General features: G+C 47.9%; 1 protein-coding gene across 3 annotated transcripts in view; it reads right to left on the bottom strand.

The window, feature by feature from the left end:
* ITSN1 (intersectin 1) overlaps positions 1-17,127 on the bottom strand; it is a 1,130,286-nt gene that overhangs the window by 928,501 nt on the left and 184,658 nt on the right. For all 3 annotated transcript variants that reach the window (XM_069202488.1, XM_069202489.1, XM_069202490.1), the window contains exon 7: positions 16,490-16,583. In XM_069202488.1, coding sequence (XP_069058589.1) covers positions 16,490-16,583 — 94 coding nt within the window. The remainder of the gene's footprint in view (positions 1-16,489; positions 16,584-17,127) is intronic.

The following is a 17,127-nucleotide window of genomic DNA, read 5'->3' as shown; positions in this document are numbered from 1 at the left end:
TATTTTGCATTACAGAGGAGACACTGTTGAAAATGGGGTCCATTTCATCACCAGTTGTGCATACTTGAGGGAGAACAAAGCTGAAAAAAGGCTTGAGGGTCTCGAGGCACTGACCAGGGCTTTGGCATAGCTGTGGCAAAACTGTTGATCCTTGGTGTCATGAAGATCTCCGTAGCAAGTCAGCAATAGTACATTGTTTTAACCTAAGGTCGATGTTGAAAAGGAGACCGGGGAGGGTGGAGAAAGTGTCAAAGAGTGCTTCGATTCCAGAGCTGTGCCCTTAATGCTAGAGATGGCTTCTGGTAGAAATGTCTGTGGAAAATTAGAGTGCCACCATGGCTTAGCAGGTTTCTCATTTAACAAACTGGCAGGCATTACGAGACGAAAGTGTTGGTAAGCATTAGCCTCTCTGTTTATTTTCATTTTTTCCATCATTGTGCTAGCTCCTTGAATATGCTATTATGTTGTTTTATGTGTCTTCTCACTGCCTTTCCACTGACACTGCAATGATTGAAACGCCTAATTTGAATAGAGATAAGCTAGTTGGTGATGGTAGGGCCCTTAGAGTGCTGCCTTCAGCCTCATTAACAGTCCCCGTAGCTCCACTTGCAGGTCCTGTTAAAAGGATTCAGAAAAGGATCACATTAATGTGTACAAGAGAAGCAGCTAAACAGCAACACCTCCTCTGAAAATGTCCAGGAAAGCCAGAACCAAAGAAAGTCACTGGAAGCATCTACAAAACACCCAAAGATTTAGGCCCTCATTCTAAGTCTGGCGGGCGGCGGAGGCCGCCCGCCAGACTTCCCCCCTCCAAAATACCGCTCCGCGGTCCAGAGACCGCGGAGGGTATTCCAAGTTTTCCCCTGGGCTGGCGGGCGGCCGGCAAAAGGCCGCCCGCCAGCCCAGGGGAAAACAACCTTCCCACGATGAAGCCGGCTCGTAATCGAGCCGGCGGAGTGGGAAGGTGCGACGGGTGCTACTGCACCCGTCGCGTATTTCACTGTCTGCTATGCAGACAGTGAAATACTAGCGGGGCCCTCTTACGGGGGCCCCGCGACACCCCCTACCGCCATCCTGTTCCTGGCGGGCGAACCGCCAGGAACAGGATGGCGGTAGGGGGTGTCAGAATCCCCAAGGCGGCGCAGCATGCTGCGCCGCCTTGGAGGATTCATTTGGGCAGCGGGAAACTGGCGGGAGACCGCCAGTTGTCCCGGTCCGACCGTGGCGTTACCGCCGCGGTCGGAATGCCCAAGGGAGCACCGCCGGCCTGTCGGCGGTGCTCCCGCCCCCGTTGGCCCTGGCGGTTCTGTACCGCCAGGGTCATAATGAGGCCCTTAGTCTCTGGAGAAAGGCGCAATGAATAGTAGGTGCGCAGGAATTCCGGTGCCCTTAGCCTGTCTGATAAATGCATCCTTGCATGACGGCTCCTGATTACCATAATACCCCTAATAGGAGGGCAAGCATCCTGGCATCCTATAATTATTGGTGATTTGTGTGCTTTCACAACCAAGATCCCTCACATCCACAAATGTGGTGTTTTAGGTACTGGTCCGTGCTTTCCATATCCTAATACCATGACGCATTTTGTTTTGATTCTTGTTTATTCAGGATAACTGGTACCATTTCAGGATCTGCACAGCATGCACAGTACTTATGAGACATGGGAATTAATGTGTTTTACTTCAGCTTTTTATGCCTTGATGTTATACTGTATGTTGTGGTGATACCTACTCTGTCAGGATAACAAGGTCTATTTTACTAACTGCATAATACGCACAGTATTTATGATTCATGTCATTTTTGAGCTATGGAATATATTCACAATATATGAAACATGTTTTATATATAATCCTGTGTGAAACCTCTTTTGTGGTGTATCTATTGCGTCACTGGTGTGTGTGTGTGTGTGTGTGTGTGTGTGTTGCACAAACACTTTACACATTGCCTCTGGGGATAAGCCTGACTGCTCTGTGTCAAGCTACCAGGGGTGAGCACAGGTTATTTTTGGTTTGACTTACGTGCCCTGGCTAGAGTGATGGGTTCTGCCTGGCAGAGGTGCATACCCTAGCCAACCAGAAACCCCATTTCTAACAGGAGGCTACGACTCTCCAACATGAATCCCCAATATAGGTACCTACTAGTAGAAGATGCTGGCACTCGATTTGAAGGACGGTGTGGGTAAAAGGTGCTTGAGTGCCTCAGCAGTTACAAGAACAACATCTGAACGATTGGGGTTAATGAAGGAAATGGAAAATGAGAATAAATTCCTGAAGCCAGCGTATTGTAAACAATATATCTAAATGATACTGCGCCACAGAACAGATGCCAACATTTGCAAGCTTAATATAAAAAGTGACAGCTTTGGAAATACTGAGGATTCAAAGGGTAGTGCATAGGATTTTAAGAATGAGACCTCTGTAAACCCGTGGGCCTCGAACAAACTGAAGGTTTACTTTTAGGGAACCTACCATTACAACACTTCACATGGAAGGGACAAGAAAATAAAGAAGACTCAAAAGGAGGTAAAAGGACTGTGTGAGGCATGACACCTGTGGAAAAAATCCCAGGTGTCTGTGCACCAACAGGCCGACAAAAGGAAATCTTGAACAAGGCAGAAGAGACATTCTGAGGAGTAACTCCGGTGGACCAGATTGCAAGAGGCTGGAGGTCTCTTTGCATGTCCCACCAAATCTCAGGACTTATAACCTACATCCAGCTCCAACAACACAAGAGGGGTACTGAAGTGGAGATTAAACCCTTAATGTAACTTTTATTCAGAGTAGGAGAACTCATGTTTCTTTAAGTCTTTTGCTATTTTTTTTACTGGCCACGCTAGCTATCCTCCATCTCTCACACTCTGTTTTACCCCAATACACCGATCTAGGAAGTCCATCTTCTCTTAATAGCATGTAGGGACATTAGTCCAATTATCGCTTCCTATCTCCATCAATTATGGTTATTCTTCCACATTTTAACACATCATCTTGCAATCCAATCAATCTTTGGCTTCTGTCTGATGTTAAGTTGTGGTACCATAGCACTGACTTATGCATAAGCCTCTCTCTTTTGGGTGAGAAGAGGGCCCAAATAGGCAAGGTGACACAGAGAATCGATTCATGATTAGACAGTTAAAGCTAGACTCAACAGGCGGACCATAAATGCAAAATACATGTTTACTAATAATAAAAATAATAAAAAAAATCAGTCGCAACATGGCCACTTAGCCAATTAAACATTTTGGCACTGAGAGCAATATCTGAATGAAAATAGTTATTAAAGAAATAAACACTCTTTTCACATATCATCTCATTTTAATATTGTATATTCAGAGCCAGCTTCCTACACTTACAATTCACACCTGCTGCCTAGGTCATCTCCAATCCTCCATTGTAGGTACTACATGGATGTAGTAAATACAAAATGGACTTCCATTCACCCTATGAATGGGTGAAGGATAATGGTGCCGGGTAGCATTTATGGACAATTATTATGAGTTTATATTTTTAGGCATCATTAACAATGAGCAGAATGTATTTCACAGTTGATTATGGATGTCTATAATGTAGTAATACTGTTGCTTTTGAAGCTACTTTTCTATCATGTATAGAAATGTGTTTTAAGGGAAGGGGGAGGGCTGGCGCTGGGCAATATGGCCGCATAGTCAGCTTCAAGGCCTGTTAAAATCCGCTACATTCATTCGGACCAGAGGCAGGGGAATGGCTCGACAGAAATCAAGAGATCTTGAGACCCAAAACAAATTGAAACAGGACTCATCAGCTGGAGATCCGTGGGTGGGAGGACAAAAGACAAAGCAACCGGCAGCAAGGAGGAAACAAAATGGTGGATGGGAGAAACTAAACAAGGCCGAGAGCAGAGCCTTTGAGGTGCGAGCCCTCCCTCCCCCTCCGATTTACAGCAGCAACAGGGAAAGCCAAGTGAGCTCCAGAGGGGCCGTCCTCGACCTAGGAAGGGTCCGAAGTAGTAGGAGCTGGCCCTGAAGTCCCAAGCGGACTATGCGATGGGAGGAAAACAACGTAGAAGCGCTGCAGGGCACAGAGGGCACCAAGTCAGGGAGACGAGCAGATGAACCTGGGACGCGCCCCTGGTGGGTCTGGGAACCCACAGTGGCCGTGTGGAAGCAGCAGGGGAGGGAAGAAGTGCTAAGAAAGAGGCTGCCGAGAGGAACAACACAGGCTTACGATCAGCACAGGGGTTTGGCAGCCCCCAATAGACACAGGAGGGGCCCAGGGAGAGGAGATCTGCAACACCAGTGGCAGTACAGACTGAAAGACACCACCATGAAAGCAAGGAGCATTGCTCCCAACAGTTAACACCCCACTTGCGACAACCAGAAACCCTGGGGGAGACTATAGATAACTGTGGGCGATCGTACTGGGACGAGGACACAGAGTGTTGCCTAGACTGGGCCGCGAGCTGGCCTGAAAGAGGGGAGGAAATGTCAGCTCTCCTGGGGATTGAAGGGGGGGGGGGGGGGGGGGGGGAGGCAGAGAACTTGACCCCACAACTCACCACACAGAAACCAGGAGAGCGCCCCCATGGAAAAAAGGGAGGGGCTCAATTAAATATATGCTCAGTGTACATCCCGCTGCGCTTACATGGGGTGAAGTTGCCAGCCATAGGAACTCAGATGCTGGAGCTGCCGGCTGGGATCCTCATCATAGGGTGAGACATGAATTTGGTGACAGACACCAAGGCAGACAGACAGTCTAGATCCCCTACCCTGTGAGGCGATGGGACAGGTGGATATCTGGAGGGTGCTGCACCCACAGGAGAGGGCATACACATAGTACTCCACCTCACATGGCAGTTTTTCAGGATAGACCACATATACACACATAGCTGATACATAGCTCACTTTGGGAGGCCAGGCATGGGGCGCAAGGAATTTCAGACCACTTGTCAGAGGTGATAACTCTAAAGGGACGGAAGTGTGACTATGCCACCATGCCACCATACCCAGAATAGATCCATGGTGCTTGAGGGACCAGGTAATTGGGGAACAATTACGGGAGGAGACGGACGTCTTCTTTAAAAAAAAATGTGGGTTCAGTGTCTTCCAGATGCATGTTATGGGAGGCATTTAAAGCGGTCCTTCGCAGACTGACCCAGGCGCTGATAGGGGGAAAGAAAAAGGAGAACAAGCTTCAAATTGAAGCCTTAGAGAGGAAAGTAGGAGCATTAGAGGCCCAGCGGCGATAGATCAGAAGAGCTCCGCTGGTGTTTAATAGTGAAGCAAACTGAATTACGTGAGCGGACGGAGGACGAGGCCAGGAAATATGCCGAGGCAACACAAAGAAGGTTATATGATATTGGGGATTAGGCAAGTAAACTGCTAGAGTGGTTATACCACGAAGACCAAAAACAAAGAGGAGTAAGCAACATAATGGATGAATAAGGTGGGTACAAAAGATCGAGCCCAGAAAAAGCTGAGGTTTTCACCTGCTATTATGAGAAGCTATGCTCCACAAAGACTTAAATGACAGAGGACTACTGTGATGACCTGCTCGAAGACGTGTCCCTGGTGTCTGTCACCGAGGTAGAAAGGGAGTCTCTGGAGGAGAGCTGACGGCTGAGGCGATAGGAAAGCCATTTGGTGCCCTACAGGCGGGCAAGGCAGTAGGCCCCCAACGGGCTCCAGGTGGAGCTCTACAATGGGCTGAAAAGCAGGGTAACCCCATATCTAACAAAAATGTACCACAAGGTGATAAACGCGCAGCAACTGCCAGAAGATCAAAGGACAGCAACTATAGTGGTCATTCCTAAGGAGGGGAAGCCAGCAGCGCAATGCGGATCATATAGGCCCATATCTCTATTGAACGTGGAGCCCAAGGTACTGGCCAAGGTGCTGGCCACCCAGCAGCAAATGGTGATCACCTCCATTGTACACCCCGATCAATCAGGGTTTATGCCCTGGAGAAGCACTTGGCTCAACATCCATAGACTGTACGGGTGCTCCACATGACATGGTCGCTGCAAGCAGCATTGCTGGCCCTAGACGCCAGGAAAGCATTCAGCCATCTAGATTGGGATTATATTTTCGCAACACTTCATAGACTGGGACTGGCTCTGCGGTTCTGAGCCTGGGTTAGGCTGCTTTACCAGAAACCACTGGCAAGGGTGAGAGTAAATAGTGTGAACTCCCGCAGTGATGCCTGTTTTCCCCTATGCTATTTGCACTGGCCCTGGAGTCGCTGGTGGCCTGGATCCGGCAGGACCCTTTGGTCCGGGGAATCCTGGGTGGGGAATCCCGGGTGGGAGAAGCATCTCTCTCTATGCCCAGATGACATATTACTATACATCACGGATCCAGCTTGCTTCATTTACAGGCTACTACAAATCTTCCACACCTACGGAGATTACTCCTACTGTACCCCCTGGCGGGGAGACAGCTCCAATGCCCCTTAGAGAAGACATTCCTGAGGCATCTGATGGTTTCAAATACTTGGGGATATACATTACCAGAGACCTGCAAGAATTCCTCCGAGCGAATCTGACACCACAAGTGGACAGGCTGGAGAGGGATGTAAAACATTGGCAACAACTACCATTGACACTAACGGGTAGGGCAGCCTTGTACAAGATGATGAGATTGCTCCGACTGCTATATGTGTTTCAGAACACCCCTGTAGCGATCCCCAAGGGGGTCTTTTGAAAAATCAATCAAGCCGTTGTTGTGGGGAAGGGGATTCCCACCCTGTATAGCGCTGAGGAAGCTTCAGAGAGGTCTATGATGGAGGGCTGGCTAGTCCCGATGCCTGGATTTACTACTGGGATAGAAAACCTAGGAGACATGTGGAGGAACAATGCTAGGATATCTTTTGAGGACCTGCAGAAGGAATTTGCCTTACAGGAGGTGGAAAGATATAAATACTTGCGACTGCGTCACGTGCTGCGTAGCCACACACACATGGGGGTACTCCCCACCGACTGAGGAGGCGGCCCGGGGTGGTGGACATGGACTGGTGCTCCAGGTCCAAGAGAGTGTTCTACAAAAGCATGGAGTGCCCACTAAAATGGGACAAGATATGGGGACAATGGTACACAACCCAGGGCACGAGAGCAGGAGGAGGGCACCGGAGAAGGGAAACAGCCATAAGGGAGGTAGAGATTGGGTATCTTACTCTTGGCAGGAGGAGGGACGGTATAAGCGAACTAGAAGGGATCCATGGGCAAAAGTTCCTGAAAAGACTTTGCATTCACACCCGTTCACTAACTATCATGTCAAATTTCTGTTGTTTACATGTATTGTATGCCACCTGGTGTTAAATAAAAAGATTTACAAAGTGTTTTTCTAACGTGATAACTAGGCTTCTGATTACACAAAAATGCAATCTTGTCAAAGATGGAAGCTAACCCTGCCACTTTCTCTTCTTCCTATCAACCTTCTCATCTCACAAACTCTACAGCATACAGTAAAGTTGTTACGTATTGGTTTATTTTCACTGTCATTTTTGTTCTGCTCTCAAACTTTTCAGTCACATCCTTATACATTACCAAGTTACTTCTGCTGGTTCAGTGTGCCTATTCATTCACATTCACATGAAACATTGTTGTTTATTTATCTGGATTTGTTCTAGCATCTCTGACAATAGCATAGAGGGTGCTGAATAATTATTCATGTGGTGAGATTGTGATTGGCTATTAAGGCAATGTGATGTTTATTTTTCATGTGCGGGGATTTGCTGATGAAATGCTGCACGTGCTCACATCGAGTCTGTAGATTCAGTAACTTCATATTTGAATATAATGTATAAAAACCCTTGATTTGGAGGATGAGTTAGAAGACTTTCCTGTTCTACTAGGCATGCTGCCCCTTTGGGACTTCGATGCATTCTCTGTATAGGTTTAATTGAGAGCCTTTTAACAATTCTTGTTATTAAGAAATATGTCAGTAGAGCACAGTAATCCTGAAAACAGACTATGGCATTTCACAGTGCATTACCATGGTCGTAATAATTGAAACAAAGGATTTTTCACTCCTTAGTCCCCCAAGCATCTTCAGGTCCATCTCCCCCGCCTGCCCATTTTCCATCCACATGGCCATACCCTCCCTCAGCGTAGAATCAAGGCTAGGCTCAGTCACCATCGTACATAAATCCCCTCTATAATTGATGCAGTAGCCCCAAACCTTGATCCATTTACAGGGGGCATCCCCTTCCTTCATACATCACTTTGTCCTCCAACATACACCAGTCCATATCAGTTTTCCAGTCATTAAGTTGTGGCAGTGACTTGCCCCCACCAGAGTCAAACAATATTACTCTTTGCCACCATAAGTCCCAGGCTGACCCAGATACGGTCCACATGCATCCCAAATCAGACTCATCTCAAATATTAAGGAGACACCATTTAGCATCAAATGTCATATTCTGCCCACCTAAAGCATTAATGCAATCGAGTACTGCCTTCCAATAGCCATGCAATATTGGGCAACTCTATACAACATGGAGCTAAGAGCCTATTTGGCCACACCATCTCCAATACTGATTGTCTACCACTTTTTTGCCAACATGGTATATGAAAGAAAGGCCCTGTGCAGGATTTTAAACTGTCCCAACCAGAATCTAGCCCATATGGCAACCTCCCTGGGTCGGACACATACAACAAGATGTCATCTGTGTAATGGGATATTCTTGTCCTCCCTGTTCCCTATCCACAGGCCAAGGGGTCCTGTCCAATTCATGCTGCCAGTGGTACTAAAATGAGGGCAAAGATTAAAGGCGAAAGTGGGCAAACCAGTCGGGTGCCACAGTGGAAGTAAAATGCAGGTGACAGACCTCCACTGACTGCAACTTGGGCCAGTACATAGGAGCTTGATCCAGATCAGAAATTACAGGCCAAAACCCATCCTGCTGAGCACCTCAAATAAATATGGCCATTCCATGCTATCAAAAGCCATCCTAGCGTCTAAACAGCTCCATTACATCTTCCTGCAGTAAGTCAGTGTAAGGAAATGCCTCCTTGGCATGGTTACCCCCTGACTTTTTGCCTTTGCTGATGCTATGTTTTGAATTGAAAGTGTGCTGAGGCCTGCCAACCAGGCCCCAGCACCAGTGTTCTTTCCCTAACCTCTACTTTTGTATACACAATTGGCACACCCTGGCATCCAGATAAGTCCCTTGTAACTGGTACCCTTGGTACCAAGGGCCCTGATGCCAGGGAAGGTCTCTAAGGGTGCAGCATGTCTTATGCCACCCTGGAGACCCCTCACTCAGCACAGACACACTGCTTGCCAGCTTGTGTGTGCTGGTGAGAACAAAATGAGTAAGTCGACATGGCACTCCCCTCAGGGTGCCATGCCAGCCTCTCACTGCCTATGCAAGTATAGATAAGTCACCCCTCTAGCAGGCCTTACAGCCCTAAGGCAGGGTGCACTATACCATAGGTGAGGGCACCAGTGCATGAGCACTGTGCCCCTACAGTGTCTAAGCCAAACCTTAGACATTGTAAGTGCAGGGTAGCCATAATAGTATATGGTCTGGGAGTCTGTCAAACACGAACTCCACAGCACCATAATGGCTACACTGAAAACAGAGAAGTTTGGTATCAAACTTCTCAGCACAATAAATGCACACTGATGCCAGTGTACATTTTATTGTAAACTACACCCCAGAGGGCACCTTAGAGGTGCCCCCTGAAACTGTATCCGACTATCTGTGTAGGCTGACTGGTTCCAGCAGCCTGCCACCCCCGAGACATGTTGCTGGCCACATGGGGAGAGTGCCTTTGTCACTCTGTGGCCAGTAACAAAGCCTGCACTGGGTGGAGATGCTATCACCTCCCCCAGGCAGGAGCTGTAACACCTGGCGGTGAGCCTCAAAGGCTCACCCCCTTTGTTCCAGCACCGCAGGACACTCCAGCTAGTGGAGTTGCCCGCCCCCTCCGGCCACGGCCCCACTTTTGGCGGCAAGGCCGGAGGAAATAATGAGAATAACAAGGAGGAGTCACTGGCCAGTCAGGACAGCCCCTAAGGTGTCCTGAGCTGAAGTGACTCTAACGTTTAGAAATCCTCCATCTTGCAGATGGATGATTCCCCCAATAGGGATAGGAATGTGACCCCCTCCCCTTGGGAGGAGGCACAAAGAGGGTGTACCCACCCTCAGGGCTAGTAGCCATTGGCTACTAACCCCCCCAGACCTAAACACGCCCTTAAATTTAGTATTTAAGGGCTTCCCTGAACCTAAGAATTTAGATTCCTGAAACTACAAGAAGAAGAGGACTGCTGAGCTGAAAGACCCCTGCAGAAGAAGAACAGAAGACACTAACTGCTTTGGCCCCAGTCCTACCGGCCTGTCTCCTGCCTTCTAAAGAAACCTGCTCCAGCGACGCTTTCCCCAGGACCAGCGACCTCTGAATCCTCAGAGGACTGCCCTGCTTCAAGAAAGACTAGAAACTCCCGAGGACAGCGGCCCTGTTCCAAAAAGACTGCAACTTTGTTACAGAGGAGCAGATTTAAAGACCCCTGCAAATCCCCGCAAGAAGCGTGAGACTTGCAACAGTGCACCCGGCGACACCGACTCGACTGGTGGAGAACCAACACCTCAGGGAGGACCCTCCAGCGACTCCAAGACCGTGAGTAACCAAAGTTGTCCCCCCTGAGCCCCCACAGCGACGCCTGCAGAGGGAATCCCGAGGCTCCCCCTGACCGCGACTGCCTGACTCTAACATCCCGACGGCTGGAAAAGACCCTGCACCCCCAGCCCCCAGCACCTGAAGGATCGGAACTCCAGTGCAGGAGTGACCCCCAGGAGGCCCTCTCCCTTGCCCAGGTGGTGGCTACCCCGAGGAGCCCCCCCTTGCCTGCATCGCTGAAGAGACCCCTTGGTCTCTCATTGAAAACCATTGGAAAACCAACGCGTGTTTACACTCTGCACCCGGCCGCCCCCGCGCTGCTGAGGGTGTACTTTTTGTGCTGACTCGTGTCCCCCCCGGTGCCCTACAAAACCCCCCTGGTCTGCCCTCCTAAGACACGGGTACTTACCTGCTGGCAGACTAGAACCGGGGCACTCCCTTACCTCCATTGAAGCCTATGTGTTTTGGGCACCTCTTTGACCTCTGCACCTGACCGGCCCTGAGCTGCTGGTGTGGTGACTTTGGGGTTGCTCTGAACCCCCAACGGTGGGCTACCTTGGACCCAAATCTGAACCCCGTAGGTGGTTTACTTACCTGCAAGAACTAACAATACTTTACCTCCCCCAGGAACTGTGAAAATTGCACTGTGTCCACTTTTAAAACAGCTATTTGTGTTTTATGTGAAAAGTATATATGCTATTGTAATTATTCAAAGTTCCTAAAGTACTTACCTGCAATACCTTTCAAATGATATTACATGTAGAATTTGAACCGGTGGTTCTTAAAATAAACTAAGAAAATATATTTTTCTATAACAAAACCTATTGGCCGGAATTGTCTCTGAATGTGTGTTCCTCATTTATTGCCTGTGTGTATGTACAACAAATGCTTAACACTACTTCTTTGATAAGCCTACTGCTCGACCACACTACCACAAAATAGAGCATTAGTATTATCTCTTTTTGCCACTATTCTACCTCTAAGGGGAACCCTTGGACTCTGTGCATACTATTCCTTACTTTGAAATAGTGCATACAGAGCCAACTTCCTACAGTCAGTCTGTCCCAAGATCCCATGAAGGATTCGTATATTACATGCAGTGTTCTGTCCTGGCGTAAAGCCAGAAATGGTCAGGTTGAATAAGGGGTGTAATTACTTGCAGCAGTTGAGTGGCCAGAAGTTTAGCTAAAATCTTAACTTCTGCGTTTAACTGTGAAATAGGTCTATGTGAGGCACAATCATCTGGTGGTTTATTTTCCTTATATATAACAACTATAGTAGCTTGCCAGTGGTATTTGGGAAGTATACCGGAGTCACGACTTTCCATGAATATTTTGCAAGGAGCAAGTTTGGATGCCATAAGCTTATAAAGTTCCATAAGGATATCGTTACAGCCCATCGCCTTACCAGAGTTAAGGTCCTGTATTTCCTAGCAATTTCCTCCTTTGTTAAGTCTTCATCAAGTTAGTCTCTGTGCTCACCAGACATTCTGGGGTCTTATGTCAGCAAGCAATTCGTGCAAGTCGGCCATTGTAGGAGTGGCGACCGGCAAATATAAGTGGGCATAGCAGTCATAACAAACTGCTGCAACCTCATGCTTACTCTGACCCCGCTCACCAGTGTCAGTCTGCATCTACAACACCAAGTGGCTCACCCTTTCGGGTTTATCAATCCAGGCCAGGAGTTTCCCGGCTCTATTGCCAACCTCTGAGGCGGTGTTGTGTTGCACAATAGCTGTTCTTGGTGGCATTGAGAGCTAAGTCTCTTTACTCTTTCTGTTTACAGCTTAGGCGATGCTGAGTGTCCCCATCCGGCAGGGTAACAAGTCTGTCCTCTAGATGTTAAACTAAACATCTGAGCATTTCTAGTCGTGCCAGTTTGCCTTTATGGCCCGTTATCAGTGCAATGCCTTGGCCCTTTATTGCGGTTTTATATGCCAACCACAATCTGGTTGTCACAGAATCCACAGACCTCTCATTTTCATCAAAGTAGACCCTCTTTTACTTGGAGTACCCTTCAATACCAAGGATTTAATGTACAATCACGTCTGGGCAGTCCACCCAAGAGAACCTATATTGCTCATATAGGCAAATGGTCAGAAATCCCTCTAGACAAGTGACGATGTTCACTAAAGTTGAGGGCCATGTGTGCCAGGGTAAAGACAGCCAATACGGGAGAGACTTCAATGTGCCCCCAAGTGGAAGGTGTATTGCTTTGCAGTTTTGGTGTGAAAGCACCGTATATCCACCAGTCCCAAGGCCCTCAGGAAGTCTGCCAGCGAGAGGCAGAAGGCCCCGCCGGATCGCAGGAGCAAAAGATCTAACTGGTCATCTAATGCTAATTCAAAGTCATCCCCCCTCCTCCCCATCAGTAGTATACCCTCTGGCATACAGAGTAGTAGGGCACTCAACTCTAGGAGTGTAAGGTCATGGAGGTGTGGCGGAATTAAATTGACAGTATGTTGACTGGCTTTTCTCCCCACAGTCCCTCTATTGCTACATATCTGCCTTGTGGGTCTAACCAGGTGTGTTGAACTATTAAAGGTAGAGTTTTAAGGACAAGAATGCCCACCCCTCTGGATACAGTGGTGAATCCCACATGAGCTGCTATCTTATACCCCCATCTATTTAGGGCTTGCTGAGTGTTTCCCTTGAGATGGGTCTCCTGGAGTAGAACGAGGTCAGGGGCTTGCCTCTAAACACACTGCAAAACCTTTCTGTGTTTGTATTTATCAACAACTCCATTAACATTCCAGAAGCGCAGTTTGATAGACATCCCAGTCAGTGGTCAGAGCATTTGTGCCTCAAGGCCTGTGTCATGCTAGATGGACCATGAATGTTCGGTAAATCCTTACTGAGGGTAGGAAGTAGCACTGTTGCGACACAGTATAGTAGTACTGACACGCAAAGCTTAATACAAACATAACAAACGTCCCACAACTAATTCCACGCCCTGCCTCCCTGCATGCAAACTTGACACTGTCCACCCCTCCAACTTTGCTTAGTACCTGGTGCCCCAACACATTATTTCAACAATGGGTGGTCTTTACCAGCACCTGGCCCACATCCACCCACCGCTTCTCCAATACTAAAAGCCCCATAAAATGGTTACCGTAGTGAATTGTCATTGATTGTCCCCACTTCCTGTCCATCAGTGCACTGCATTCAAAGGAAGACTGAGCCCTACTTGCGATCATAGCTGAACGTTGTCTTGAGGAGATGCAGGGCTGCGTCATTTTAAGGGGTGAAGCTGCATTGGCATCACTCACTCAGAGACCGCACTGCACCCTCTCAGGTGCCCTGCTCAGGTGAAGTAGGATGCCGTCACGACAATGTCTCCGATCCCTCCAGCTGGTCCATATGTTGCCCTTTCCGCTCGTCATACTCGGGCCCCTGATGTGGGGCTGGTCACTGTCCTCCAGCCTTCTAACTAATCCCCTGCATTTTCAGCCTTTTTGAAGTACCAGGTCTTAACCTCCACCACTACTCTCAGCTTTGCTAGGAAAATCATTGAGTATCTTATTTCTCGCTCCCAGCTTGAGTGGAAAACCAGGAACTCGGTGGGCCCGCTCCACTGAAAAGTAGTTAGAGAGGCCTCTGGACTGTAATTTCTTAAGGATTAGCTCCTCAACCAAGAGGTTGACCATCTGTTCCTCCGATCTCTCCAGGTTCTCTAAACCTGGACACTGTTCCATCTGGAGCGGCCCTCGAAGTCTTCCATCCAGTCCTCCAGTACCCGTCTGGCCATCTTTAGCTCAATGACTTGGGTCTTCAGGATTGCATTTTCTGTTTGGAGAGTGGCAACGACAGCCTCAACCTCAGTAAATCTAGTCCCCATGTTATGGAGATCAGCTATGAGCAATGTAACTTCCGCAGAGACATTGTTGATTGCTGCCATAATATCTTCGAGTGTGGGTGCACTGTCGCTGATCACCCTAGGCAGCAAATATTTCTCCAGCTTAATTTGCGCACGGTTCGGACCCACTTAATGCCCGTCATTATTGATTATGTCAAAGGCAGTTTAAGATCTTGGTCCACAATGATCCGTGCCAGCAGTTGTTCAATTGTCCAAATATCACTCTGCTCCCCCCAATAGCAGTTATGGCCACCACTGCCAGGCGGCGTTAGTACTATTCCACATGAATCGGGTACCCACGACTGGCCCAGCTGGCTATTCTTCTGTATAATGGCCCAAGGTCTAGGTTGCCATTGCCCCACTCATGCGACAAAGGCCCAACCTTCGCAGGCCAAGACAGGCCCCCAATGGTGGGCGTGGATGGGTTCGTCCGGGATCCGATGGCCACAACAGAGATCACATTGCTTGTCACACTCGGTCTATCTGCAGTGGCAGGCCTGGGGGGGAGACGATCACATATCGCCTAAATCCGTCATCGGGAGGTATGCAATGACCTAAGGGGCCCACTCCATTGGGTCACTTCAAGGCCATGGGGGTACACACCCCAAGACCTGTTCGTGGGGCAATGGAGTCGGGACACCCACAACTCAGTTCTCCCACCACTGCATGTCCCTGCAAATGGGGAATGTTGTTTCCGCCAGGTAACTGGAGCCCATCTCAACCCAGGCCCCTGCAGTCCTGTCAAGTGCTGCCTGTCACAGACTCCAGCCTACAAGCAAGGGGCATGGGGGTGCAGTGGGCTGGTCTTACTTGGTCAGAGTGGCACTCCCTCTGGTAGTGTGGCTGCTCCACCACTAGTGACCGGGGCTGTACCTCGTCTCCCCACTCTGCCTCATCAGCGAACAAGGGCTCCTCTATGTTCATCCTGCAGCCGTCATCAGCCATGTCAGCTTCAGCAGGTGTTGCAGTGGGCTAAGCAGGGCACACCCTGGTCGTATATTCGGGGATATGTTGAATCTGGACGAGTTGGCAGAATCATTCTCTCCTCCTTCGTGGCCACACCGCCCACTCAAGGCCCTGGTTTGCACCGGCCCGGTCAATTTCCTTTACTCCATGGGTAACATAGGAACGTCGCAGTCGGCTCATCGGTGTCCCCAGGTATCACCGCTTCTAATAAGACGTTGCAGTGGCACTGGGGATCTGATTACTGCATGGATGTTAAAAGGTTTAAAGCAGGGGGCTGCAGGAGCCATTCTAGGCAGCAGACATTTTCTCCAGCTTCCAGCCACACACCCTCGAACAGCCTAATTTTTCAACTTAATAATCAAATAATTTAACCTTTTCCATTGATCTAGAACTCAGTTTTTGAGTGGGCCCCTTCAATAATTAATTTGATTGTATTTCAGATGTTTTGGAAGGTACCTTAACGTAGGGGCACATTGCCACATGGAATAGAGGCTCAAAGCCGTCTCTGATCCAGTGAATGTGGGTATTCGGACTGAGATAAAATTTTGCGGTGTTTAAAATGTCATTGTTCCCTGCACCCACCCTTGCAAGCAGAGATGTCTAACATTAGAGGTCAGTCTGCATCTCTCCCAGAAGGTCTCCCTTGCCACTATAGTCTTCTTCCTGCCACCACCATCAGTCCTATATAGCTAGCAAGCTGCCATAGTTGCGCTCGGTAAGTAGGATGTACATGGTGTGCCCCTCAAGCCCAGAGAGCCCAGCTCTGGATTTCAATCTGTGCTACAAATACCTACAAGTGCAAACACATAATCGTCATGTGAGCTGAGGTGGAGGTCACAATTCTACAGCTCGCCTTTGATGAACTTGAGATTGGGAGTCCGCTTTACGATTCATGTAGGGACCCTACTCCGTCACAAGAGCATAAATAAAACATAGTACGATTTAAAGTATGCTATAACTGGACCTGTTAGGCTTCTGAACCTGCAGCTAGCTTTATATAAAGCCATGTTAAATTTAATGAAAACTGCATTAAAATCAATATAATCATGATAATCGGTTCAGTTAATAAACTTACCTTGCCACATCTAAAGATTGCGCCTTTTGTAGTTTAGGGTTTAGCTGGGACCCCGAACCGGATCTACCGAAGGAGCTACTCTTTGGCAACGTGGCTGCAACATAAAAATAGCTGTATTTTAATGTAAACATTTTATTGTCGCAACAAGCTTACAAGACGAAATTGGTAACAAATGACATTGCAATTTAAAACACAACATTTTAATCCCCCTACCAAAACTTAAGAACAAAAACATAGGACCACGTATTCAAACAAGCTGGGGGAATAAGAGAACATATCCATCCAGCTGCACAAATAACTTCAACCTCTAGGTTTTTCTTTTTATGTGGTCAGGAGATAGGAGATAATGTGCAGTGTTTCAAAACTTATTTCAGTGGTCTTTGAACAGCCTTATCAATTTGGGTTTAACCCAGCAAAATACATTTAAAAAAACCATGCTGTAGGGAAATACTTGTTATTCCAATCTCCTATTGTTTACTCGCGCTTGCAGATGTTAAACTTTCACTGACCGAATCCGTAAGTTTTTAAAAATAGGTCAATTTGTTCACAGTTTGATTCACTATTAGTGTAACTAAGTGCTACTTGTCAGTTGACAAAAGTAAACAGAAATTTGTGGTTTTGTTTTAGCCTAAATAAAC

Source organism: Pleurodeles waltl, chromosome 8 (assembly GCF_031143425.1).
Source record: "Pleurodeles waltl isolate 20211129_DDA chromosome 8, aPleWal1.hap1.20221129, whole genome shotgun sequence".
NCBI classification, from domain to species: domain Eukaryota; kingdom Metazoa; phylum Chordata; class Amphibia; order Caudata; family Salamandridae; genus Pleurodeles; species Pleurodeles waltl.
This window is presented reverse-complemented; position numbering and strand designations above follow the sequence as displayed.